Source organism: Trichoderma citrinoviride (genome assembly GCF_003025115.1).
Source record: "Trichoderma citrinoviride strain TUCIM 6016 unplaced genomic scaffold BBK36scaffold_3, whole genome shotgun sequence".
Classification (NCBI taxonomy): domain Eukaryota; kingdom Fungi; phylum Ascomycota; class Sordariomycetes; order Hypocreales; family Hypocreaceae; genus Trichoderma; species Trichoderma citrinoviride.
Genome location: NW_020194711.1, coordinates 1603770 through 1629103, shown reverse-complemented (window position 1 = coordinate 1629103; position 25334 = coordinate 1603770). Strand labels below are relative to the sequence as shown.

At 56.5% G+C, this 25334-nt stretch overlaps 6 protein-coding genes across 6 annotated transcripts; 3 read left to right on the top strand and 3 right to left on the bottom strand.

The window, feature by feature from the left end:
- Positions 1-99: 99 nt before the first annotated feature.
- Positions 100-3239, bottom strand: BBK36DRAFT_1134607 (Utp14-domain-containing protein). Its single transcript, XM_024892366.1, has 4 exons — positions 2759-3239; positions 583-2700; positions 217-402; positions 100-122 (listed from the first exon to the last, which is right to left on the bottom strand). Exons 1-3 carry the CDS (start codon positions 3209-3211, stop codon positions 220-222), a joined length of 2754 nt encoding a protein of 917 aa, XP_024752221.1. The 5' UTR covers positions 3212-3239; the 3' UTR covers positions 100-122; positions 217-219.
- Positions 3240-3634: 395 nt separating this feature from the next.
- On the top strand, positions 3635-5093 carry BBK36DRAFT_1113493 (cytochrome oxidase assembly; the record flags this gene model as incomplete). The annotated part of the gene is made up of 2 exons (XM_024889921.1): positions 3635-3924; positions 4022-5093. 2 exons carry the CDS (start codon positions 3635-3637, stop codon positions 5091-5093), a joined length of 1362 nt encoding a protein of 453 aa, XP_024752220.1.
- A 725-nt stretch (positions 5094-5818) lies between these two features.
- BBK36DRAFT_154835 (hypothetical protein) lies at positions 5819-8034 on the bottom strand. The gene is made up of 3 exons (XM_024897630.1): positions 7439-8034; positions 6283-7382; positions 5819-6072 (listed from the first exon to the last, which is right to left on the bottom strand). Exons 1-3 carry the CDS (start codon positions 8026-8028, stop codon positions 5828-5830), a joined length of 1935 nt encoding a protein of 644 aa, XP_024752219.1. The 5' UTR covers positions 8029-8034; the 3' UTR covers positions 5819-5827.
- A 6478-nt stretch (positions 8035-14512) lies between these two features.
- BBK36DRAFT_1134604 (hypothetical protein) lies at positions 14513-16360 on the top strand. The gene is made up of 8 exons (XM_024892365.1): positions 14513-14609; positions 14865-15099; positions 15161-15203; positions 15261-15340; positions 15402-15756; positions 15814-15885; positions 15967-16082; positions 16142-16360. Exons 1-6 carry the CDS (start codon positions 14600-14602, stop codon positions 15877-15879), a joined length of 789 nt encoding a protein of 262 aa, XP_024752218.1. The 5' UTR covers positions 14513-14599; the 3' UTR covers positions 15880-15885; positions 15967-16082; positions 16142-16360.
- Positions 16361-18708: 2348 nt separating this feature from the next.
- BBK36DRAFT_1138990 (hypothetical protein) lies at positions 18709-19608 on the top strand (the record flags this gene model as incomplete). The annotated part of the gene is made up of 1 exon (XM_024893280.1): positions 18709-19608. The coding sequence occupies one exon, from the start codon at positions 18709-18711 to the stop codon at positions 19606-19608; it is 900 nt and encodes a 299-aa protein (XP_024752217.1).
- A 216-nt stretch (positions 19609-19824) lies between these two features.
- BBK36DRAFT_1207107 (hypothetical protein) lies at positions 19825-24746 on the bottom strand (the record flags this gene model as incomplete). The annotated part of the gene is made up of 5 exons (XM_024897376.1): positions 19825-20583; positions 20746-21105; positions 21389-21393; positions 22475-24500; positions 24603-24746. The coding sequence occupies 5 exons, from the start codon at positions 24744-24746 to the stop codon at positions 19825-19827; spliced, it is 3294 nt and encodes a 1097-aa protein (XP_024752216.1).
- Positions 24747-25334: the final 588 nt, after the last annotated feature.

The following is a 25334-nucleotide window of genomic DNA, read 5'->3' as shown; positions in this document are numbered from 1 at the left end:
TGATAATGGTTCTTGTTCAAGAGGGAAAAAACAACCATTCGAAACAAATATTGCAAAATGTCTCCCATTAGAGAATCAAAACTTGATTTCTATAGAAACCCATCCCAAGCATGCCACACCCCCATATACCAAAGGTATAGGGCATTATATAAAAAGAGAACAGGACCGCGCCCCGAACATTGTATCCCATCATTCTTACAGCATCTTTTAGGAAGTAATCTATGCAGTAGGCTTCGACATGGGCTTGATGATGCCCTGCTTGATAATGACCCTCGGCTTCGTGTTCTCCTGGAACGTCTCCTTGGTCATCCACTCCGGTCCGACAGGCAGACGCAAAGCCCGTTCGTACTGCTGTCTCGACTCGAATGGGAAGGGCAGCTGCGAAGCAAGATACCGGTCGTTCTGCAAGAAACACATAACAGTTAGCCGGCCAGTCGAAACAATATATGTAGAAAGAAAGAAAGAAAAAAAAAAAAAAAAAAAAAAAAAAAAAAAAAAAAAAAAAAAAAAAAAAAAAAAAAAAATCGCCGAGAGAGCAGGAAAGAGATAGGGGAGATAAGGGGGGAACCGAGCAAGACTAACCTTTTTGACGCGCTTCTCGTTGATAATGACCTTGTCCAGCTTGGCGTCCTTGCGGTCCTTCTTCTTGACGCCCTCGACCTTTGTCAGGAACCGGCCCTGATGGCGCTTCTTCTCGCGCGCGCTGATGCCCTCGCCCACCCAAGAGCCCCACCCGGGGAGCGTGTTGTCGATGATCTTGTCGTCGTCGGCTTCCGCAATCTCTTCCTTTTCGCGCTGGAACTCGGCGACGACGTCTTCGCCCGCAAAGGCGCGCGCTACGAGGGCCTTGTCGCGGATGGCTAGCGGGAGCCTGTTTTCTGAGTCTGCGTCGGATTCGGAGGAGGTATCGTCGTCGTTGTTGTCGTCCTGAGGGCGGGATTTCTTGGGAGTAGTGGAGGAGGAGGATTTCGGTTTCGGTTTGGATGGCTGAGAGGCGGTGAGGATGTTGGCGTTGAGATCGAGGTCGTCGGCTCGTGCGGAAGAAGACTTCTTTCTGCGAGAGTCGTCCCGGGACCAAGCGCCCGCTATGGAGGACGTCGCCTCGGCAGGCGTCGACCAGGCGTGGTTGACCGAGCCGTTCGCGACATGGGGAGCCCCGTCGCCGTTTGCGAAGCGGACTTCTTCCCGCTCCTTTCGGGCCTCCTCCTTGCTTCGCTTTTCTCTGGCCTCCCGGGCGGAGCTGTTGTCCCGCGCCATGGAGAACGGGTTGGCGGCTCCGGTGCCGTACTGTCTCCGGCCGATCTCGCCCCCCTTTTCTTCTTCATCGGATACCTGGGCTCCTTCTTCGCCGTCCAGCTCCCTGCGGATCTCCTGGATGAGGTCGTCGTTTGCCTTTTTCCGCGCCGCTTCCGCCTTTTGCATAAACTTCATCTTCATCAGCCTCGACTGGGGCTCGTCGTCCTCCTGCTCCAGCTCATCCAGCTGTCGCCGGATCTTGGCGACGTCGTCGTCGTCTGAATCGGATCCCGAGCTGCTGGTCTCGTCCGAATCATCGCCTGCTCCCCTTGAGCTCTTGCCCTCCTTCCTTCGGCGCAGCTCCTCGTCCTTGCGAGCCATCTCCGTCAGGCCGGATCGGAAGTCGTCGTCCCACACGGCGCGCTTCGCCTTGGACCCCATCTTGGCCCATTTGCTGTCCTTGTGGCGCTGGCCCACGCGCTCCAGGGCGCGGCGCCGGTCCTGGGCCTCCCTCTCCTCCTCGGAGTCGATCTCGCCGGCCTCGGCCATGGCCTCCTTGGCGGCCATCTCGTCGCGCTCCCTCTGCTTCCGGTGCACTCGGTGGTAGGCCTTGCTCTTGATCTTCTTGATGCGCTTTGCGCGCTTCGCCTCTCGGGAGTTGATCTCTCGCTCCAGACGCTTCCTTTCCAGCACCTGCTTCCGCGTAAGCAGGTTGCCCTCCTCGTCAAACTCCTGCTTCTTGGGCTTCTTCTCCTTTTCCAGGGACAGGCCGCTCTGCTCCATGATGCCCATGATTGTCGACTCCAGCTCGGTGGCGGCGTTCTTCAATGAGAGGGGCTGAAGCTCTGACCGATCGAGCCCGGCTGAGTCTGAGTTCTGGGGAAGGGGGAATATCAGGTGTTCGGCTCTGCGGTTCTGCTTGACAGTCTCTGTCCATCGATCAAGTGTCTCGTTCGTCTTCTGGTAGGCAACCGCTCGGTCCAGGCGTCCCTGTTCTCTCCGCGACAATGGCACAGCCAGCTTCTTTGTTGCGCCGGGCCGTGTCTCCTTGGATTCCTTCTTCAGGAGCTTTACCGATTGCTTCATGAAGGGGTCGTTTAGCCCAGAGAGTCCGAGATCGCCAAGGTCGATTTTCTGTTGGTTGGATGAGGGCTTGCTCTTCTCGTCGTCTTCTTCCTCGCCACCAAAACCGGATATCAGGCCTCTGAGCTGTTTCAGTTTCTCGGGATCGGCCTCCTCGTCGCTGTCATCCTCAACATCGTCTTCGTCGTCATCAGATGCACTAGATTCGTCGGAATCGTCCTCTTCTTCTGATTCTTCTTCGGACTCTTCTTCAACCTCTGGTTCTTCTTCGGATTCTTCCTCAAATTGATCCAGAGCCGTCGCCAGATCGATGGCATCTTCGCCAAGGGTCTCTCCCAGATCGTCATTGCTGTCATCAGAGTCGTCCGAGTCGTCATCCTGTTTTGGCCGTGAATTAGCACTCCATATCAGCGCCGTCGCCACCAGAATGCCTCCTCACCTTTCGTTTGCCGGACTTGGAGCCGCGGAAAGTGTAGCCCTGGAACATCTCGTTGTCGCTGTCGCCAAACGCGTCTTCACTCTCAATCTCAGAGTCGTCGTCGTCGTCCGCCATGCCGCCGAGCTGCCACTCGTTTCCCTCGCTGTCGCTGCCAAACTCGACGTCGCCATCCGTCGCTGCGCCCCGTTTGGGGGCCTTGACCTTCTTTCGCCTGGGCCCCTCCTCTTCGTCCTCCTCATCCTCGTCTTCCTCGTCTCGCGAATGCTTCTTCTCGATCTCGGCGTCCAGCTCCCGCGCTCGCGGCGTCTTCTTCTCCTTTGTGGGAAATCTCTCCTGCGCAATGTTGAAGGCATTCAGCGCATTCGCCTGCGCCCTCGACTTGGACTTTTTGGGGCCAGCCTTGGCCTTTGGCTGGGCCAGCAGCGGCCTTCCGTGTGCTTGACGACCCGGCATCTTGACTGATGACCTCTCTGTATTCGGGGTCGAGAGAGTTAAAGCCGCTGGTTGTTTCGCGACTCCAAGCTGTCAAAGTGCCGTGGTCTGTCTACAGTAGCTCCCTCTCTCGCTCTCATTTTTTTCTTGTTGGCCCAACTTTTTCTGCCGCGTCAAAAAATTTGGCGGTGAGCGTAGCCCAGCGGGGTCCCCCACCACCATCCCACCTATCAGCGCCCCTCCAATTCGTCCCGCCTCGGTGCTCTGTAAGCTCCGAACGACATGCCACTAAATACTTGTACTTGTCGAGAGCCGCCGAATTATCGTGCCATCTTTTTTTCAACGCTCTTTTCCGTTGGTAATAGGCATTGAGCGCTTCGATTGTGCCGAATCTCGCTCAAGATGTCCTTGTTCGCAGCGGGAATGCGCAGGGCGGCGCTGCAGATGCCCTCCAAGTTCTTCGTCTGCAACCAATGCCTTCGCCAGACGCCCAGGCGCTCGCCGTCGTCCATCCTCAACATCGTACGAGCACGGGGATACGCCGATGCGAAGCCATTGGAGAGCCTCGCCGCCCAGAATGCGTCGGCTGTGGCCTCTCAGGTCCAGGCGCAAGCTTCAAAGGCCTTTCCCACGAAAACCACCTCCAAGGCGGTTGCCATTTGGCTCTTGGGCAGCGCCGCCAGCTGCTTTGGCATCGTCGTCTTTGGTGGACTAACAAGATTGACCGAGTCTGGGTACGTCGTCTCACTCATGATGAAGGGCGGCATGAAAGGCACGAGGGGCGCCACACCAAGGTCAATCTCACTGACAATGACTTCAAATCATACACAGACTCAGCATAACGGAATGGAGGCCCGTCACCGGCTCTCTTCCCCCCATGTCGCCCGCCGACTGGGAGTCGGAATTCGAAAAGTACCGTGCCTCGCCGGAGTTCAAGCTGCTCAACCCTCACATGACCCTTGACGAGTTCAAGAAGATCTACTTCATGGAGTGGACGCACCGCCTCTGGGGCCGCTTCATCGGCCTCTCCTTCGTCCTGCCCTCGCTCTACTTCGTCGCCCGCCGCCGCGTCTCGCCCCGGATGGCGCTCAACCTGCTCGGCATCTCCAGCCTGATCGGCTTCCAGGGCTTCATCGGCTGGTGGATGGTCAAGTCGGGCCTCAAGGACGACCTCTTCGCTCCCGGCTCTCACCCCCGCGTTTCGCAGTATCGTTTGACCACGCATCTGGCCACCGCCTTTGTCTGCTACTCCTGGATGCTCCTTTCAGGCCTCACCATCCTTCGCACCCGTCGCTTCCTCGCCGACCCCGCCGCCGCCTCCGCCACCATCAAGGCCATCAAGAACCCCGCCCTCAACACCCTCAGGCGCTCCGTCCTGGGCGTCACCGGCCTCGTCTTCCTGACCGCCATGTCCGGCGGCCTGGTCGCCGGCCTCGACGCCGGCCTCATCTACAACGAGTTCCCCAAGATGGGCCTCGGCCTCACCCCGCCCAAGTCGGAGCTCTGGGACAAGTTCTACTCCCGCAAGGAGGACGGCTCCGACCTCTGGTGGCGCAACATGCTCGAGAACCCTAGCCTCGTCCAGCTCGACCACCGCATCCTCGCCGTCACCACCTTCTGCACCATCCTCGCCCTCTTCGCCTACGCCCGCACCGGCCGCGTCGCCGCCGCCCTGCCCCGCGACGCCAAGAAGGGCACCACCGGCCTCGTCCACCTCGTCTCCCTCCAGGCCGCCCTCGGCATCTCCACGCTCATCTACATGGTCCCCACCCACTTGGCCGCCACGCACCAGGCTGGCAGTCTTGCCGTTCTCACGGGCGCCTTGGTGCTCGCTCACCGGCTTCACGTTCCCAGGTCGACTGTGCGCATGATTGAGCAGAAGCTAAAGCAGATCAAGCCATGAAGCCGGTCCGCCGCCGCCCCTCAAATGAACATGTACCATTTGGATGATGTATTACCTGTATAATGTTATAAAACCCTGCGAGAGGAAGAAATCCCCAACAGAAGATCACTTGTAAGAACGAAACTCAACTCCAGAGACATATATAGAACTCAAGACGAGGGAGTAGATTACCCCACAAAGAAAGGGGGAAAAGCATATATATTTTCACCCATCAACGCCGATTCCTTGCTTTGTATTTCTAGTCAAATGTCCATTAGTAGTGTCACATAATTCTACACCTCCTCATGCTCTCCCTCCCCTTCCGACTCAGCCATGTCCCAGTCTACAAACAGCCCAAAAAATGACAAAACAATAAGAGGACCGGGGACAGAATCAAGAAATCTTCTGCCCAGTCCCCTAAACGCCCGTTCCTCCCGTTCTATATGCTTTCTTTATCCGACCCAATGCTGCGGTTGCTGTGAAACAAATACATTCTGCAGGCGAGCAGAATATGCTGATTGTTTCCTTTCTTTTCTTTTTCGATGATGAAAACGGTGAGATTTGTTATAGGAAAGTTGCAAAAATGGAAAGATTTGTTTTTGGCAATGAAGAAGATCGCGCTCGCAATGACAGGCAGCTCCAAGGCGGCCAGGAAAGAACGCTATGATAAGCCAGGGGGAAAGCAAGACGAAACGTCCATGTCTTTCGACCGTCCGATAATCCGCCGTCTTTCCGATGTATGAATTTCGTCGACATTATTCCAGATACATATCGCCACGAACCCCTTGCATGGCCATGCTGATGTCGGCCCCATGCATGGCACTGGCCTGCATTGCGGCCATGTTCATGTTGGGCATGACACGGTTCATAGCCATAGCCGCTCTGCTTGCGGGGCTGACGGCGCCGTTCGGCATCATGTAGCGCATGTCTGCCGTGTTGCGTTGTTGAGCCTGTTGCTGCTGGGCCTGTTGCTGCTGGGCCTGTTGCTGCTGCTGCTGGACTTGCTGTTGAACCTGCTGTTGGACTTGTTGTTGAACCTGCTGCTGTACTTGCTGTTGGACTTGCTGCTGCTGCTGTACCTGCTGTTGGACCTGCTGTTGGACCTGCTGCTGCTGAGCTTGCTGCTGTTGCTGCTGAGATTGTTGCTGGGCTTGTTGCTGGGCTTGCTGCTGCTGCGGCTGCGGCTGCGACTGCTGCTGGGTCATGGGACCGCGAGCTCGAGAGACATCAAGCTGTGCTTGCTGCTGCATGGGTGGGTGGGCTGGCTTGACGGGAGACTGGCTGATCATGGCAAAGCTGTCGTCATCCTCCATTTCTGCATCGGCATCCTGATCGCTTATTTCTTCAACTGAGGGTGGGCCCGTGTTGGTTGCAGATGCTGCGCTCTGCTCGCTCGTCGGGCCGTTGGTGCTTGCGGTCGAGAGCCTTTTATCGAGCTGCGGCGGCGGCGGTTGTGTCAGCTGTGGTGTCTGAGCGGCACTCTGAGGTTCTGACGGACTGTTTTGGTTTCCCGCAGCAGGAGGCTGGGCCACGGTCTGGTCGAGAGGCCGCTGTGCGGGCATGCCAGCAGCGGCAACACGACTCGAGACGATCACATTCTTCCACCGGTCGATTGACTTGGCCACCAGAGTGCTCAAGTCCAGATGCCGGTCCTCAATGTCGAAGCCCACAAGCTTGGCCCCCATAACACTCTGCTCGTTGGCGTACGAGAGGACGTCCCGTTCCACAGGGATGGTGACGGGAGGGAGCACCTTGTACTCCCTCGGCTGCTGTAGTCGGTTGAGCTGGTCAATGTGTGATCGGAGATTAGTGTTCTCTTGCTTGAGCTTGTGATGCTGCTCCTTCATCTTCTCCATCTCCTTGTGCTTGCGGCCCACTCCACGGGCAAGCTCCAGGATCCAAAGCTCGTTTCTCCGCTGAGGGGGCAATGCCTCCCAGACTGCATACGCAGACTGCAGGTGTTCGTTGACATGCCTCTCAAGCGTCTCGGCCACCCTCTCAGCCTTCTTGACGGCTTCCTTCATGTCCCTGTACGGCCCCCCAGTGGGGGGGTATGCCACCTCCTCCATGACTGCGGTCGTGGCTGACGCGCACGTAACCTTCCACGCCTTGAACTCTTCTTGGAAATAGGCCTGGAGTGCGCCATATTCACGTTCGCCCGGCGACTGCACAGACCATGATGTCGATGTAGGGTGCTGAGTGGATGAGAACAGAGTTGGCGGCGGCAGAAGGCACTGCAGGGTCAGGGCTGGAAAATCCAGGGCGAGAGGGTCGAAGTCAAATGGTGTCGTGAAGGCATCAACTTGTTGCCTAGCCGTGCGGTGTTAGTCCACGCCATACACCAGCCAGGGGAGAAGTAGACCTACTTTGCCGCTCGCCATGAGCTAAGCAACTCCCTGAGCGCCAATTCAGCAGCTCGGGCAGTGTCCATGGCGTCTGTCAGCTTTTGTTTGACGTCGAATTGAGCCTTTTGGGCCATCTGTCTGCTACCGTTCCTCGACAAACCAGCACGCTTGGCATCTTGAGACGCATTGCCATCCCAGGGAACCCTGCCCGGAATGTCATTCATGACGCCAGTGGCCTCCCAGGGAGTAGCGTAAGGGTACTTGATGGCGGTTGAGCCAACGGCGTATGGACCATCCCTTTGCATGGCAGACTCTTGACCAGGGGTCAGCTTGCCAGGCGTCGGTTTCGGAGTGCCAGCGGGCGTCGAGGTATCTCGTCGAGCACCCATTGAGCTTCGAGGCTGGCGTCGAGTAATGTTGCCGCGGAGCTTCCGGATGGCTTCAACATCGTGGATACCATCCGGAGGCTTGGGGTTCTTTTCCTTGATATAGAGGTCAAGGTGGCGGCCGAGGGAAGACGACGTGAAAGCTTGGCCGCAGTACTCGCAGTTCTTGTCCTTTGCAGCCTTGGGCTGGTTGCCCTCGGCATTGGCTGCCGGCGTTTCAGGCATTGCTGCTGGTAATCGACAGAGAAATTGGGCAAGGCAGACGAGGAGCAGACAGCAATTCGCTGGACGATTATTTTGTTGCTTCTTTTTCTTTTATGGTTTTCTCGATCGATCGGTTGGCGAGAGGCACGACGGATTCTCGTAATGGTGCTACGAAAGAGCCAGGCAGAAGGTGATTTGATGGACGACGACTATAGCCAGCAGCTCCTTTCGTGGAGCAGGAGGTGCAATGATCATAGGGAGCGTGAGCAGCAGACCAGGGGGGATTCGCAAAACGAGCGTGGGTAGCGAATGCCCTCTAGGGGGAGGCCGTTCACAGACGTCGAAGCTGCTTCTTCACGCCGCAGCAAGCTCGGGATCCAGACGGAAAAGGGCCAATGGACAGCCGGACAAGCTCCTCTTGAACGAACAGCCCGGACGCAGCTCGACTCGATTCCCCTCGGGCCAAGCTTCGAGAGTCAGGAGAAGCCGTGGGAAACCTTTAATTATTTTTTCCCTAGGTGGTCGAGTCCGGCTCAGGGGTGGACCTCGAACGGGACGCACTCGAGCATCGATGGAGCCCTGGGACCAAGGGAACACCGGATTCGAACCCCCTCCCCACCGCACCGGGCCCAGGCGCCATAGGCGGCTCATGGCGCTGGCCCTCGCCGTCCAGGAGCACTGGAGCAGCAGCTGGAGCCCCGAGCCCACCGCTAGGCGCTGTGCGTGTCCGCCAACCCCTGCACAAGCCCAGCCGGCCCCCCAGATTAGCGCTCCAGCAGCTGGCCCAGCTGTCAGCGACGCCGAGAGGCCGTCCACTCGCGGTGCGGATGGCGGGCAAGAGGCGTGCCGATCGTGACCGCGGTTTGCTGGCGGTAACCAGGGCTTGCAGTGCGTTGTTCAGGTGCGGTGCGTTGTTTCGGTCAGGCGAGGCCCAGTATAATGCGCTGCCGCCGAAGCCGGGTTGGATGATGATGAGTTGTGTGAGAGGGGAGAGAGAAGAGCTGTCTCTCTCACTACGAGTGCTACTTTACCTCCCGTATCGTTCGGATAACTTGGAAGTTTAGAGTACAAGACAGACGCTACAGTACCTCCAGGTATCTTCAAGGTACTCAGTACGGTACTATAGCCTTTCTTGCAATGTCACCTTGGACGTGACGCTGCCGGAGTTGACGCAGCAAGGCACTATATCTGTGGCGGGCTCGTACCGCTTACACGCAGTCGACTACCACGGGGACACAGCCGGCGTCTTCTTGCAACGGCCAAACATGCGGCCATCATGGAGCTGCTCTGCCACATGGCCCTCGTAGACCAGCTGGTTCCTCATACCCAGTACATACCTTACTGCCGGACCAAGATACTCCCGAGTCGTCCTCGCACTCTCGTGAGGTACTGCTCCGTAGCTTCTGTACATGTGCTCACTTCAATTCTGGAGGATGGTTTGGAGGCAGTAGCGTCGGTACCATGCAGGAGCCATGGAGAGCCTGTACTCGATCATTTGGTGCCGCTGAGGTACCTCTTACCTATCGGATCACTTGGTAGCTGTTCAACGGGGCGCTGCTGAAGGAAGGAGGCTCGCAGGATATTGTCATGACCTGACTGCCCACTTCGAAGCAGCCCTCCGTCCGCAAAACTCCCGTACTTTATCCACCATCAGTCCTCCTCTCTCCGTCTGCTTGCTTGTGAAAAGAGACGGCAGAGTACGAGCTCGTGCTACTTGCTTTGTACACGCAGAGGTCTCGGACGGAGTAACTCCCAGCATGGCCCTCGGCACGATGGAGACGCAGCAAGGCCGTGAGTGCTCGATCGGACTCGCATGGGTACCAAGTACGCACCCCGTCGACTCCCAGGTCCCCCTGTCCGGGGCCTCGTGCAGGAATGCCCGGATCAGTTAGTATGAACAGGCTTGCCTTCGTCCTCCATGGACAGCAGATACGGGGTACAGAGTGCGGCATCAGCTCTCGACGGCTGCAGCAGCTGAAAACTCACTCTCTAGGCATTCACCGCACGAGGAGGAGGCACACTGGAGACAAGCCGTCGGGCAGCCAGACAGAGCAGGCAGAGCAAGCCCAGACAGGCTTGAGATGGGCTCTATGGACTCGATCAAGACTCACCAGCAAGGGTGCCCGCCATCGGGGCCGGGCTCAGGAGTAACGTGGACGGATCCTACAAAGTACCTGCCTGCAGTCCAAAGGCTGTGCCCGTCTGGTCCAGAGTCAAGGGCCACGCCAGGTGTTTTCTCGTGGCGTTTTGGAATCCAATCGCTTCATTCTTGCAGGTGAACTGCACACGATCCCACCTCTCCTGCGCCCGTACCAGCCACCCTACATGTGTCTGCTTCGCACCGGTCGACTTGGGAAAGGCTGGCAGCCAACGGAGTGGGCATCAGAGGAGAAAGGACTTGGATGCCTAGCGTACTCTGCGGTTGCGACAGGGTCTTTGTGATTCAGGCAGTTTGGAAGAGGAGAGGACCTCTCCGAGAGCCTGTTGGCTAATTGGCATGAAGCGCTCGGGCTCTGAAGACAAGCCCGCAGTGGTGTGAGACCATCCACGGACAACCGGGGGGGATACTGATGATATCGCTGATGCCAGCTTTTGTAACTGAACCCTCTTCGCTCGACAGCTGAGATCAAGAGTCATGGCACTAACACGCCCTCCGAACACAGGCCAGATCAAAAAAAAAGATCCGAGGCTTCAGGGGTGGTCTCTTCGGGAGATCACCCACCCGTCCAGGGGGTCGACGCTGTGGTCAAAGTTTGACGCCAAAACAAAACCACCCTCGTTGGACCGAGCTAAACGTCAGACGCTTGCTCCCTTGCTACGATTGTGACGGCAAATGAGACGAGCCTCAGAAGGGCCTGATGAGTGCTGGCAAGCTGCCAGCCAAGGAGCAACACGCTGCACACATGTTTGACCTCGAGCATTCACCCCTCGTCCAACCCGGGAGCCGTGCTATCACTTCCGCGCCGCCGTTCATTCGACCGTTCGTCAACGGCCCAACTGCGTGTGTAGCCTGGTTTTCACTGCATGGACATGCTTGTACGAAGTACATAGCACTACTGGTCACTTGTACGACGATGGGCCCCTTGTCACAGCCCCAGCTATTATTCTGGATCATCTCTTCTCTACAGAGGAAGCGGGCTTTGCAGTATTTGCGACCCCGTGCCGTGTATGATGAGAAGCGGAAGACTGCCGAAACACTTGATTCCATGGCAAGCGACTGCGCGAACATTTAGGTATCCTGAGGTACTCCCATACCGGTCTACTTTTGCCTTCCTCGTACCTAAAGGAACTGCCTACCTGGGCAGTGGGCAACAGCTTGACGAGAGCCGGCCGGCCAAGCCCCTTGGTGCGATTAGCGCAGAGACAGTGGAGATGCCATCAACATGGGTTCGAACGACCTGCACATGCACTGCTCCGTCACGCTACGAGTGCTGCTGCAGCTGAGTAGTAGGTACTACTCCTCCTACCACCAAGTGATACATCACAGGACGGAGTACACGTACAAGTCTGTATGCAGCAATCCCAAGATAGAATACCTTGGCATAGCCGAAAGACTGATGGCTGCACAGACTCCTTGAATCATCGCAGAAGAAATTTGTTGCTCCGGGAGCGGGAGACCCCATCCAACGGCTTCTGCTGTCTTGCGGCCACATGGAAGAGCTCCGGTGATACAGCAACCAGGATGGAAGACCTCTTCGCAGTCCGCATTTTGCTTCGAAGTATTCCTTAGTGGGGAAGAGATAGCAAAGACTGCCAATCTCCTGGACCGGCAGAAGGAAGTGAGACGGTGCCGGCAAGGCTCCCGTGAGCCGGCCACGGACCTGTCTTGGAGTATTTTCTGCGGTAGTAGAAGATGCTTGGCTCCCTTCTTAGCCGCTTCTGCATCCCCAAATTGCTGCGGCTGAGGGGATTTCAGCCGAGCAATCAAGTCGCCTACTGGTCAGTGTCATGAGGTCCTATTGGTGCGAACGCAGTAGTCGCCGATGGGGTGGCTTTATTGTCTTATACTTGCATCGGGAACGATGACCGCCGAACAGGTACGTAAATAAGCAGAAGCTGGATGGACAAGGCATGGGTGAACTGTCATCCAACAACGTGTACATGACGGACAAGGCGTGTCACCTTGCCACTCACTGCAAACGAACGCAAAAGGTTTCAGCAGGCGGATAAACCGAATCAACAGCCTCAGGCTAATAGTAATACAATGGCAATGCTCCAACCGCATAGTATTGACCTTGTTGAAACGATACCGTGGACCAGCACCGGGGTGCCATGAGCTTTGGTATGCTGCCGCTGGAAATCGTTCACTTCAACACCTACCTTATCTCTCCTGGAGATCGCATCTAGATACACCCATACATAGCCGGGTCGATCTCTTTCCGCGCTCGCTTAAAGAGAACAAGGCAATTCGTTCCGGAACACCACCTCCCAGCGCTGGCTGCCACACGAGACATTACGGTACAGTAGAGCCAGCAGGCAAACTACTACTAGTACAGGCCTGTACTCGTACGTTTGATTAAGCACCCTCCACGGGAGATGCTTGCAATGCTACCCTCCGAGCAAATTGCTGTCGCTGTTTCAGAGCAAGGACTCCCAAGGGCCTCAGGGTAGTATTACTGCACACCAAGATTCCGGCAAAGATCCATGGAAGTCGCTGCGATCTTTACCCCTGGCTAGGTCCCTTGTTGCCGGTCGTCAGTGTGGTTGCGTGCATTCTATGGGCTTCTAGCGGGCAGCAGGAAACGCCAGCCGGCCTTGTCGAATCGGCAGCGTTTCGCATCTTGCCGCGTTGATCTCTGTCTGTTTTGTTTTCGGATGACCGGGCCGTTGGCACTTTTGACGTTGCTAACAATGGGGCCCTATCGCTGCTTGAGTTGCACTGGTTTGCCCTCGGCGTCCGTTGCTCGAGAGGAACTTGTGGCTTCGGCCACTTTGTTCTCGGACCCCCTTGCTTTTGGTCAAGAGGATTCGGCCGGTTGGTTGGATGGCTTGCATCGTCGGCCGTGTCCGCATGAAGCCTCGGATCCTACAGCTAATCTCCTTCAAAGCTCGCACTTGCGAACCACTGTGACTTCAGAACAGGTAGGTGATGAGGACCAGCATGTGATGCCGTCGAGAGCCGGCCAAATAAGCTCTATATCACGTACGGACCACGGATGATGGAACATGACAGGGCTGGGAGATGCCGTGCATGGAATCAGTTGGCGTCGCAAGTGCTTCCCGAATTGTACAACCAACAGTCCCCCATCTCATCAGGGCGACGGTCAAACACACAAGCAAACAAGTAAACAGCAGCGCGAGTTTCTGCGGGACATGGCGGCAGCATGCGCGGATCAACGGAATACGACGCCCTACCAGGTGCCATCCATCGCAGGCCGGCGTAAAAGTGCGCGCCCAGCGCCAACGGCCGTCCAGCGGCTCTTTATGCAGGCCAAATTGAACGCAGCCGCTGAAGTGGTGTGGCAGGAGTCTTGATGTTTCCCCGAGCCCGTCTTGATGCCTCGACAGTTCGGCGTAATTGCAGATTGCAAAGACGGGGCGCAGTGTTCTCTCATGTCTGGTCCGTTTCAGACTCCTGTTTGCATACGGCATGGCTTGGCTCGACTTGTTGCCGAGGTTGATCGCCATTTGGCAGCGTCTCAACCTTTGTCCCTGTATGTCAGAGGACGGGGTGAATGTGAAAGAAGAGTTTGTGGCTTCGCCTTTGGGTCGCTTTAAGCTTGTTTTCCCACCCATCAAGCCTGAAAACAGGCAATTCAGCCATCCTGCTGTATACCAGTGCGCGGGAAACGCGAGAAAGGATGCTCTCGACGACAAATCCATCTCTTGAGGGACTTGGGCATTCCCTTTCATGGATGTCCTCTAACGCTATATTCCCTTTCAAGGGCACGTCCTATCGGTAAGAAGCACACACAGTCAGTGATTGTAGAGGCCCTCTGTAATCAGACGCCCTGAAGTGACGAGATCCGTGTCCAGGCTACACGAACATGAGATGAGCGACAAGGACTCCAAGAGCGACAAAGACTCCGGCCATTGGTGTCCATCCGCATGCTCTAGAGCAATTGAAGTCAAGGGCAAGAACAAAAGTGTGCCATCCAAGTGCTTTTCTTTTGGTCAGGGCGGCATCTCGTGATGTTTGTTGATAGCACAGACCTGGGGCGAGGAGACAAAGCAATGCTTGCCTCAAAGACGAGAGCTTTCAGCAAGAAGGCGGAGGAATAGGCAACCAAGTTGGCACTTGGTATAAAGCCCCAAGCAACAACCTGAAGCGATCGTGGTCAATCACCAGATAGGCCTATACCAGTCCGCCTCAATCCAATCATCGTGAGCCAGCATCACCGCTTTGGCAAGTTCTAGAAAGAAGAGTGGAGAGCTGCCAGCTGCCAGCTGCTGAGATCGATCGATAGCAGCGATAACCGCCCCCCAGAAAAAGTCGTCTCACGTGACCCAGCGTCACTCGGCAACACCAAGAAGCTTCCGCCCGTCGCGTTTGCTTATGCCCGGACAAAGCGTCAAGCGTGCGACCAGGTTGCGCCGTCGGGACCTGCGAACCAGCTCTGCAACTGCCAGCCGCCCCAAGAAGACCGCGACAATGCCTCCAGGTACGTGCCCTGACTGGCTGCCACTTGGCCAATCCCCCGTCCACTCCCCCAGCCAGACGTGTGATTCGCGCGCCTGTGCCCAGAAAAGTTGCAAAGTAACGAGCGAGAACACCGCCATCCCAAAAAGTGTTGCCGGCGGAGCAAGCTGAAGCCGAGGACGTCGACTTGGACCTGATGATAGCTTCTGCTGCTCGAACCGGCGCGTCATGGCACCCACGAGACGGAGAGGAAGAGCGATTGCTAAGAATGCCGCAGCTCTGAGCGACGAAGAGGCCTCGGACTACGAGAGCGCGCCGCCCGTCAAGTCGTCGCGCAACTCGGCCTCGGCGAGCGAAGTGGACGACGCGTCGACGAAGCCCCGGCGGAATGGACGGGCCGCAAGGAAGGACCTGAAGGAGGTGGACGACGATGTCGACATTGACGAGGATGTCGACGTCAAGGATGCGGACGAGGAGGACGAGGAAGACGAAGAGGGCCTCGAGGATGATGTGTATGCGAAAGCAGATTGCTGCGTGGCATTGAAAGTCAGAATCTGACGGTTCTTTTTGCAGGTTCATTGTCGAAGCAATTAAGAAGCACATGATCGACGAAGATGTACGGGGGAATCGACGTCTCTTTTGCTCGTTTACGATGGCTAACGGTTGCGCGCAGGGAACGCTCAAGTTCCACGTCAAGTGGGAGGGCTACGAGAAGAAGTCGGACATGACATGGGAGCCCGAGGAGAATCTCAAGTATGTGCCGTGTGTCGTTGGACTGCTGGACGACTCAGCGACTGACCTCGATGCGCTTTAGGGAGTCGGCGGGCGAGATCCTCAGCGCCTACCTCGAGTCCATCGGCGGGCGAGAAAAGATCTTTGAGGAGACACAGGAGGCTTCCAGGGGCAAGAAGCGCGGCCGCACGGCGAGCTCGACTCCGGCCGCCACCACGAAGCGGTCGAGGAGGAACGGGACGCACCCCGCGGACTCGGCACCCCCGGCGACGGCGGACAAATGGAGCCCTCCGGCGGGATCGTGGGAGGACGAGATCCAGACGATTGACGCGTGCGAGGACGAGGGCAGCGGCCGGCTCGTAGTATACCTTGTGTGGAAGAATGGCCGTAAGACGAAGCATGACACGAAGGTCATTTACAAGAAGTGCCCGCAAAAGGTAAGGACTGCTGGACTTGGGCTTGGACTTGGACTGTGCAGCTGACTTTCATTGCAGATGCTGCAATTCTACGAGCGCCACGTCAAGATTATCAGGGAGGAGAATAAGGCTTTGACTGAGTGAAGACGCCCGCAGTCAGGGGATACTGATACTGGTCAGACACGGTGAAGCGCTCTCCCGAATCCTCTACCGCGTCACTGGAAAGAAGAAAAACACTGCTGCTGGATCGGACACGGCACGGAGGAGTGGAATAAGTGATTTCTGCGACTGCTTTATGTCCATGGTCTCAAGACTGGCGTATAACGGGTCGCATCAAGCCTCGATTGCTTTTTTTTTTTTTTTTTTTTTTTTTTTTTTTTTTTTTTTTTTTTTTTTTTTTTTTTTTTTTTTTTGGATTTTTTGATATAATTTTCCCTCTGCCTCTGTCTCTTGGTTTCCTCTACAACTCTTCATAGTTTCTCCTGGAAGGGAGCTCCGATTTGCGGTGGGCAGTGGGTTTGTGCCTGTCGTGTTGTGTTGGGGCTGGGATGTACTTGATGGGAAGGACGGGCAGCAAGTGTGTGTATCAACAGCTACGAAGTACGAGCCCAGGTATTGTTGAAAGACTCGGTGCCTCGTGGACTGCCATTTCCATACCTGATGATGATGCTCTCGACTGTTGACGAATTGTGTGTGAAGCAGCTCAATTGTTATCAGATTGTATGAGTGTGTGAAACCCGGCCCTCTGTTCGATCTACTTGTCGAGGACGAATGACATCAAATTGAGAGCTGCGTCAGTCCACCTTCACTGGTCATGAGGAAGCAAATCAACCTGCTTCGGCTTCTTATCCGTGTTTCAAACAAAGAACCAACGCATCTCAGCTGCTGTTCTTCTCTCATAAATAGCGAGGCTGGGAATCCCATCTGAACATTTGCCCCGCTGAACAGCAAAGCTTTGAACCCCTGCAAACGCGCGGCGCAGCAGCTGCAGGGGAGAGAACCTGAGGTACAGTAAGCCACATGAGCTGCTAGTCCAGGAACAAGCATTGTGATGCGATGGGATGGGATGGAGGTGCTAAAATAGCTGTTTTCCCCAGCCTTGCGATTTTTTTGCACAAAACAGCGAGAGAGTGTCGTGTAAAGCAGGTGGCGGGGCAACGGTGTCGGTTCGTATATAGACTGGGGTGTGCCTTTTTGTCGGCGCCTATTCTGTCGTGCTCTCTTTTCTGATGTTGTTACGATTCTACGACGGCGACGACGAATTGAATATCTTTCGCGGGTTTAGCTACTCTGTTGCTCATCTTGCTTAGACTTGTGGATCTCCATTGAGCGCGCTGGATTGACTCGCGCGAGCGGTTTCTCTTTGGCGATAAGCGTTCTGTTTACTGCGTGTTTTTGCGGTGACGAGATCTGTTTACTTTTTGGGTATGTGTACCGTTTGCGCTTCATTGGGTCGCTTTCCGTTGAAAAAAGGGCCTTGAATTGGAGACGAGAGACAAGACGAGGGGAACTGAGAGTTGCTAATCGCCGTCGCACAGTCAATCACGCGCAATCGTGAAATCTGAGTCGCATCAAACTGAACGAGTAACCACGAAGAACAACACGATTGGAAGCCGTTGGCCATTTCTCTCACCGACACTCTCACCATCTCCCCCCCGCGCCAAACGAGCAACATACCAAACCAAGAACAACAGAAAATAAGAATACAGAAACCACCCGCCATGACGCAGCGCAACTATGTCATCGCAATCATCATCATCGTCCTCTTCGTCGTGCTCGCGGCCATTTCGTTCGGCATCTACAAGCTCGTCCACGGCGCGCGGCGCGAGCTGACGGTCACGTCGGCGTCGAGTAGCAGCAACTCGCACAGTTTGGCGGACTAGCACCACTGATTCAAAGGATCCCTTCTCGAGATTCTTTGTCATGGGCTACGAACTTGTTGTTTTTTTCTTTCTTGTTGATATGAGGCGTTTCTTTTGCTTGGATAATTTGTTTCATGTTCTCTTGGGGTTATGGTCATGGCCATTTACGAACTTTCTCATTCGGAGCATTCTGTTTCGCGTTGGGAGCAACCCCATGCCATTGGAATAGATCTGCGTGATCCTGGGCTCTTTTGGATATTGTACAGCGCGTTGTATATGCGTTTGATGGGAATGATTTTGATGTGTTGAAACGAATGGGCGTGTGTGAGCATGGACATATGCTTTGTCCACGGCGGGATAATGAGGGCGATGAAGACTGGGGGTGCGTATGAGAGCATCCCAATCCACGTCACGACAAGGACTTCGTTGAAAGACATGATACGAGATACAAATCACTTACACTTTTCACATACTCTTTCCTTCTCTTGCACGAACCTGGCATGAGGTCACTTGTGTGATATGTAGTGCTTTCGCGCCCCAAGTCCTTGCAAGTTCTACATGGAGAAGACGCTCGTCCACACGGCACTTACACGCCCCTTATACGTGAATCAGACAACTCCCAAGCTTTTCCTCCCCCTTCCCTGATCAACACAGAAAACACACCTCCCCTGGCCCCGAGCAGACCATCCCGCAAACGCTCTGAATCACTGCTTCCGTCCATCAACATAAAAGAATGGGCGTTTCCGCCGCCGCCAACGCCCGCTCTTCTGCTCTCTTTCCTCTCCCAGCTTTCCTCCGGCTCGACAACTCCAGCGACATCTGCCTCTCCTGTAACCAAAACAACTCACTTATACAAACCATCAGCTTCCACACAGGAACAACTCCCCCGTCAACCATGACTACTCCTCCTCCCTCCGCATCGTCAGGCTCCTCGTCCTACATGTCCGACGCAGCATCCTCCAACCAAGTCCCCCGCGAGTATCTCATATCGTCAACATCCTCCCTCCCTCCTTTCTCAACCCAAGGCTTCCCCTTTCCTCCTCAACCAACACAGAAACTATCATCATCCGCCATGCCAACCGGACGGTTCACACCTCTCCTCCTCCGAACAATGTTCGAACAACATCAACAACAACAACCCTCCCAGGCAACCGGAAAAAACACACCTCCATCATCCTCCTCAGACCATCCGTCCTCATCAGCACACCTCCTCCTCCTCCTCCGCGAGCAGCGCCTCTCCACATGCCTCAACCTCCTCCGCCACGCCCAACGAACCCTCCACCAGCGCCACGCCGAAGCAACCGCACACCTCGGCCGCACATCCAGCCTCGTCGCCCAATCCGCCTGGGACCTCTTCTCCCAGAGCCCCCTCGACTTTCTGTGCCACGAGATGGACATTCTCACCGACGACGACGACGTGTACGCCGTCACCAACGCCATCCTGTCCGACAAGTCGCCCGTGGGCATCGGCAGCAGCAGCAGCAGCAGCAGCAGCGACGCCTGGATGGAGAAACTCAATCAGCTGCGCGATCTGATGGACGACGAGGAGGAGAGCAAGCAGAGAGTGAGCAGAATCACGCGGCAGAGGGAGGTTGCGAATGGCATGATGCGCGTGGGCGCGGCGGAGCTGGGCGCTGTGCTGGCGAGGAGCGATGCGCTTCTGGTGAGGGGGGAGAATTATCGGTATCGGTATCGGTATCAGAGGGGGTTACGCGTTCATCACGCGCCGACCACGATGCCTGCGCCGGTGGCTTCTTCTTCTCCTTCTTCTTCGTCTTCTCGGAACGTCGTCAACGTTGACGGGAGCGCAAACGAGTCAAACTCCAAGGTAGCGGCTCCTGTGCCGAAGAAGAGCAGCTTCTTCGATTGGCCGGTGCCAGCTACTACTGCTGCTGCTGCTTCGTCCAAGGGAAAGCAAGCTGCCGTTGAATCGGAGGATGGAGAAAGCAGTGGGACGTCTAGCGGACTGGACTCTCCGAGGGGATGCCAGGGAGAGTGCTGTCGCCATTGACCTCTTGAGAGTGGTGGCTGGATATTGACCCAAGACTTTTTGGTGGGAAAAAGGGGGGGAGTCATTCTCATGGGACGTGGGAGATTGTGGGGTTGGGGTTTATCATCAAGGATCGAAAACCTCCTTGTTCATTACATGTTCTTAGCTTTTCCATGATACCAAAATAGAGTCTAATAACTCCTCAAAAAGAAAACAATCCCAGCTCCAGATGAATCATCACCAACTCATCAACCCTTTCCTCCTATCGAACCCTCCCCTCAACTGCCTCTCGGGCTTCACCACCTTGCCCTTCAAAACCGTATACCGCACCAAGTTCTCGCAGTCCTCCGGCCTCACCCTCGCCAGCCAGATGCACTGCGCAGCACCCACATCCCCCTTCTCCTTCTCCTTCTCCTTCTCTCCTCCCTCCGCCTCCTCGTCCTTGGCCGCAACAGCCTCGTCCACGCCCTCCGGCAACGGCTCGTCATCCTTGCCAAAGGCATTCGGCCGCCGATACACCATGACGTTGGCCGAATACTTGTGCCCGCCCACGTGGCTGATGAAGTAGATGCCCACGCCCCCCGGCCTCTCGTCGTGCAGGTCCCGGTACAGGCCCAGGGGCCGCAGGTGCCGCTCCAGCTCCTTGCGCAGCAGCGGCGCGCTCTGGCCGCAGCGCGCGTCGCGCGTCCGCTGGCTGCACATGAGGATGACGGCGCTGTGCGGGCAGGACTCGACCGTCAGGGGCGGCAGGGAGGGCAGGGAGGAGGAGGAGGCGTCCGGGCTGGGGAGGGAGGAGGGGATGGAGGACTGCCAGGGGGTCAGCGGGGAGGACGTCGTGGGCGCGCGGTTGACGACGTCGGCGATGAGCTGGGGCACGTTGCGCGGGTGGACGTTGTGGACGAGGCAAAAGGCCGGGAGGAGCAGGACGGTGGTGGGCTCCGAGTAGTCGGTTGTGTCGTGAGGCGTCGGCAGGTTGGACGCGGACAGCATGAGTCTCTGTGTGTAAGTTCGTCAGCCTTTCCATGTGTGTCACTTCTCATCTCATCACAATCTCATTCAGCCTTCCCCCATCTCTTTTCTCATCCCAACTTCACATCCCACCCCCCCAATCTCACAAGCTACAACTGAAAAAGGAAAAAGACACACAAACAAACTCACCCCATTCGTAACCCCCCCAACCTTCTGGATCGCCTCCATCACGCTCCCCCTCTCGTCCGCCACGTCCCGCACCCAGTCCGTCTTGCCCGTCCCGACGAGCACATGCGTGCTCCACCCCTTGACCTGCCCGTACAGCACGTCCTCCTCGTCCACCTTGAAGCCGCGCGGGTACTTGACGGAGCAGCTGTCGCAGTCGTGCAGGCACTCGTCGCCGTCGGCCTCGGGCCGCGTCCGCGGGAACAGCGCCTCCATGGCCGCCGGCCCCGTGTCCGACGACGGGCCCGTGATGGCGCTGGCCACGCCGCCGGGCACCGCGCTGAGGACGGAGCTGACGAGGGATTTGAGGGACACGGCCATTTTCTGCTTGACGGGCATGCGCGATGTGCCGCCGTTTGTGTTGTTGGTGGACATGATGAAGGAGAGAAGAAGAAGAAGAAGAAGAGTAGCTCCGAGACAAGGCCAAGTGGATATCAGGAAGCCCTTATTTTTTCGCCGCTGATGTATTTTCCCTTATTAATGCTTCCTTTGCCTCTCAACCAATGATTTCAAAAGAAACAAAGACTATAGAAGAACAGAATGAATAACAGATTCCTTGACAAACAAACCCCCAAGGGGCTATCCCAACCATTTAATCCCTTCTTACCTTACCTACTGCACATCCTCGCCCAACCCGAAACAAGCACCCCAAAGCTCGGATTTAACAAACAACACATCGAACCCCTGGCCCGCCCGCCCGCCCCGTCCATCCCACCCCGAACTTCCCTTATCAGATCCGGCGTCTCGCCCTCGGAATGATTCCATGGCCCATCGGAACCAGGCCCGCTAAAGTTCATGGATACACGTATTATTCACGAAGCCCCGGTCCAATCACATCCTCTCCTCTGATTATTACGCAAGCTGTTCATTCAGGCTCTCTCTCCCGTCCCCGGCTTGCACCTGCCGGCCACGCTGCGGAGTGCGGCTTCGCCCCCAAACGGGGAATTCCCGTCATCACATGAAATCCATTTGCCCATCATATCAGATCCTCAGAAAAAAAATCCTCCTCCTCTTCATTCTTGCCGCCGCCGTCGTCGTCATCTCGTCACGCCAAATCATGTCCAATCAGACAAACATCACCAATGGAATCCATGCCATTTCTCGTTTCCAAACCCTCTCGACACGTAATCACAATCCTTCTTGGAATACTAGCTAAAAACCCCCACACCGCGTCTTTGTGCCGACATCTCCGAGCTCGACTTCTCAATTCACCGGCGGACATCCCACCTATCAACTCACATGCTTTTCAACCTTGCTAGAAATGTTCAAAATCGTAAGCAGAATCTCATTGTGCGGAGATGCCTAATGCTAGCACGGCTGTTCACAATCCCTCCAGGGGCCCAAAAACAAAGGCCAACCCGTACGCATCTTGAAGCCCAACTTCCGTCGGCATTCTCGTGCATCACAAACTCCCACAACCATCAAGTCAAAATCCTCATCTGCCATCATGTTTCGTGTTCCATATTCCTGTCTTGGACTCCACAAGATGCCTATATGCGCAAGGATGCAAACCAGAAAACCGAACAAAAAGGAAAAACAGGAACAGAAATCAGATTGTAACGCACATCAGCCGCACCAGATCGCATCTCATTATGCGGGCCAATGTCTGCCTTTCTCCGTCTTCAGATATTCTTCTTCCTCGCCTCATTATACCCATCCTCATCGCTATCAGACTCTTCATCCTCGTGCCCACCCGCCTCCATCTTGACCTTGTCCGACTTCTTCCGCCTGTCCTTCATCGCTTCTCTAATCTTGCGGCTGGCCTCATTGAAGCCATCCTTGGAATCCAGCGTCGTGAACCCACTGATGTGGAACCCGCTGGAGCCAAAGCCACCGCCCGAGCTGTTGGAGCGGCTCCGTGATCGCGATGGCGGTCGTGTTGAGAAGATGCCGACCCTGCCAATGTTACTGAATGAGTCGTTGCGAGGCAGCAAGCGGCTGGATTGTGTCGTGCTGCGCCGTAACGGCGGCGGCGGCGACTCCGCACCGGCACCTGCGCTGGACTGGTCGCTGTCTCGCCGGGCGCGCGCCTCGGTGGACGACGCCGCCTGGGTTCCTCCCGTCTCGACCTTGGAGATGTCCGGAACCAGCCGTGTCTTTTCAAAGTCGGGGAACATCTCCGGCCCGAGCGTGTTAATCAGGTCCGTCACCTGGGCGCTGAGCTCCGCCCGCCTCTGCTTCAGCTTGTGAATGTTGAAGTCGGATGCCGGAACCAGGCAGAGCACCAGCGGCCGCAGCGACTTGAAGATGTCCATCCCGACCTCACCGAACCGCAGCGCGGCGATGGATATGACCATCCACGCCACCCAAGTGGCAAAGTACACCAGGATCAGGGGCATCCATTCTGGCAAGTAACCCCAGAGACGGTCGTACCACGCCCTCCACACGACGATAATCGAGTAGAAGTGGTACAGCGTGGGTGCCAGTCCGCAGGCAACGAGAATCTTCCATGTAGCCATGACGTCGCGTCCGCGAATCTTGACAGTTGAGCTCGCCAACGCCGCTTTGGCCTTGCGCCTGCTGATGATTTTCGTGGCCACAAAGACGGGCGAAAACAGGACGAGGCCGGGCACCGTGCAGAGGAAGAGGACCAGCAGCTTGATGGAGCGGTAGATGAAGAGCACAATGACCTTCCAGATGGACATGGTGGCGTACTGCACCTGGTGGTCCTTGAGGTTGAGATAGCGCAGCTGTGAGTTGTACTCCTTGACACTCTTGGACAGGCTGGTTATCCTCTCGTCGTTCTTGTAGCGCTCGTAGCCCATGGCCAGACGGCGGTTCAGCTCAACCACCACCGGCAGAGGCAGCTTCTTGCCCGTGGGGTTGTAGAGCCGTCGCGCCGCCTGGATCATCATCAGGGTGTCGTAGTCCGGAGCCGAAACGGTAACGGAGCTGAGCGCCTGGTAGACGGTGTCGAGGACCTGGCCGATGGCCTCTCGGCGCTGATTGTTGCGGTACATGTCCACCAGGTGCCGCGGAATCTCAAAGGGCGGGCCGAACTCGATGACCGCGCGAGAGCGGAACTTGTGCGGGTGGAAGTAGTTCATGCCCACGGGCACGATCTTGAGGCCGCAGTCGGGCGCCTCGGCCAGCGCCCCCAGGGCCATGATGGCCACGCCGGCCTTCAAGGGGAGCAGCTCGGAGCGATCGTGGCTGCCGCCCTCGGGGAAGATGCCGACGCAGCCGCCGTTCCTCAGGCGCGCAAAGACGGCCTCGTACACCTTGGACTGGTCGGTATGCGGCGCGAGCTTAAACTTGGTTCCCTTAAATCCCGGCGCCGGGCCGTTGGCGGACTTGTTGGTGAATCGGCCCTCCTCGTCGATGTCGTCGCGCCCGGTGAGCTGCTGGAGAGCCAGCTGCGTCTTGAACGGCCGCTTGATGCGAATCTCCTCGGGGCCGAGGATCTGGTCGATGTGGACACTCTCCCCCGACGTCTTCTTGCCCGGCGGCAGAAACAACATGCCCTGCGGCTCACCCTCGCCCTCGCCGAATTTGGTGCCCACGCCGCGGATCAGCGTCGGGTCGTTGATGGGATCTGGGAGGTAGATGAGGCCCGTCGCGGGCTTCGCGGCGTCCTGCGCTCGGCCGACGGGCACGGAGCCGACTTGGCGGGACCCCCAGCCGATGAAGCCGTGGACAGACTTTTGCGCAATCAGGAGGGATACTCGACGATTAGCATCGAGGCGCAGCGTGCGTTGTAGGAGAATGGCGTCAACAAACTATCGAGACGAGGCGTGTAAGTAAAGTAAGCTTTGATTTTGCCTTTTGCCTCCTGCCCTCGCCTCGGCGCAAAGCAAGCATCGCAGAAATGAACCTCATACCTGGTTCGCATGCGGCGCAGCGACAAAGAGCACCGGTCCCGTCTGCGGAACCCTCCACGAGCCCCGCGGCACGACTTCCCTGAAAAACAGATTGACGAGGTTGCCCATAAAGTAGAGGAACAGGTCGTATTTCCAGTTCACCATGGGGTAGAGCTCCTTCGTGGGCTGCTGGTCCTGTCGAGTCTGCTGATTCTGCTGCGACAGCTGTTTCTGCTGGTTCTCTTGGTTCTGCTGGGACTCATCTCCCAACACCTCCTTCAGCTCGGCCGCCGCCTTGTCTCCAGCTTCCTGCGAAGCCATCGCTGCGGCGCCTTGTTCCAGCTTGCAGCTCTGTTCTGTAAGGTAGTTGCTTATCAGTTCGTCTCGTATAGCGGCCGGCGCAGCTGGTACCAGATCCGAGTCTTGGGTCACGAATGCGCAAATAAACCCGCGCGCCGCCGTGGTCGAAGCGCTGGATGAATGATCACAGAAGCCCGAATAGCTCTGCCTGTCGAGCTCAAGTGAACAGAGGAACGAGGTGGATGACGAGAGAAAAAATAAAAGTGGACAAGAACAGATCACCCGCAGCTCGAAGCTTTTTAGACCAAAAGCAGGAATGGATGACGATTCCGGCGCGAAGCGGAAGAGGGGCTCGCGCCAGCAAGGATAGGATGACGGCTTGAGCTTATTATCTCGAGAGTAGCTCGTTTATAGATTTGCGATAGAGAGAAAGGGAAATAGAAGCGACGAAGA

Bases quoted from the DNA above. Each gene is read 5' to 3' on its own strand.
- BBK36DRAFT_1134607 (XM_024892366.1), bottom strand. From the start codon at position 3,211: ATGCCGGGTCGTCAAGCACACGGAAGGCCGCTGCTGGCCCAGCCAAAG. The intron at 2,701-2,758 runs GTGAGGAGGCAT...TCACGGCCAAAA, and splicing joins CCAAGTCCGGCAAACGAAAG to CAGGATGACGACTCGGACGA. The intron at 403-582 runs GTTAGTCTTGCT...TGTTTCTTGCAG, and splicing joins ACGAGAAGCGCGTCAAAAAG to AACGACCGGTATCTTGCTTC.
- BBK36DRAFT_154835 (XM_024897630.1), bottom strand. From the start codon at position 8,028: ATGCCTGAAACGCCGGCAGCCAATGCCGAGGGCAACCAGCCCAAGGCT. The intron at 7,383-7,438 runs GTAGGTCTACTT...CCGCACGGCTAG, and splicing joins AGCTCATGGCGAGCGGCAAA to GCAACAAGTTGATGCCTTCA. The intron at 6,073-6,282 runs GTCCCATGACCC...TTCAACAGCAAG, and splicing joins TGATGTCTCTCGAGCTCGCG to TCCAGCAGCAGCAGCAACAG.
- BBK36DRAFT_1134604 (XM_024892365.1), top strand. The intron at 15,341-15,401 runs GTATGTGCCGTG...GATGCGCTTTAG, and splicing joins GAGCCCGAGGAGAATCTCAA to GGAGTCGGCGGGCGAGATCC. The intron at 15,757-15,813 runs GTAAGGACTGCT...CTTTCATTGCAG, and splicing joins ACAAGAAGTGCCCGCAAAAG to ATGCTGCAATTCTACGAGCG.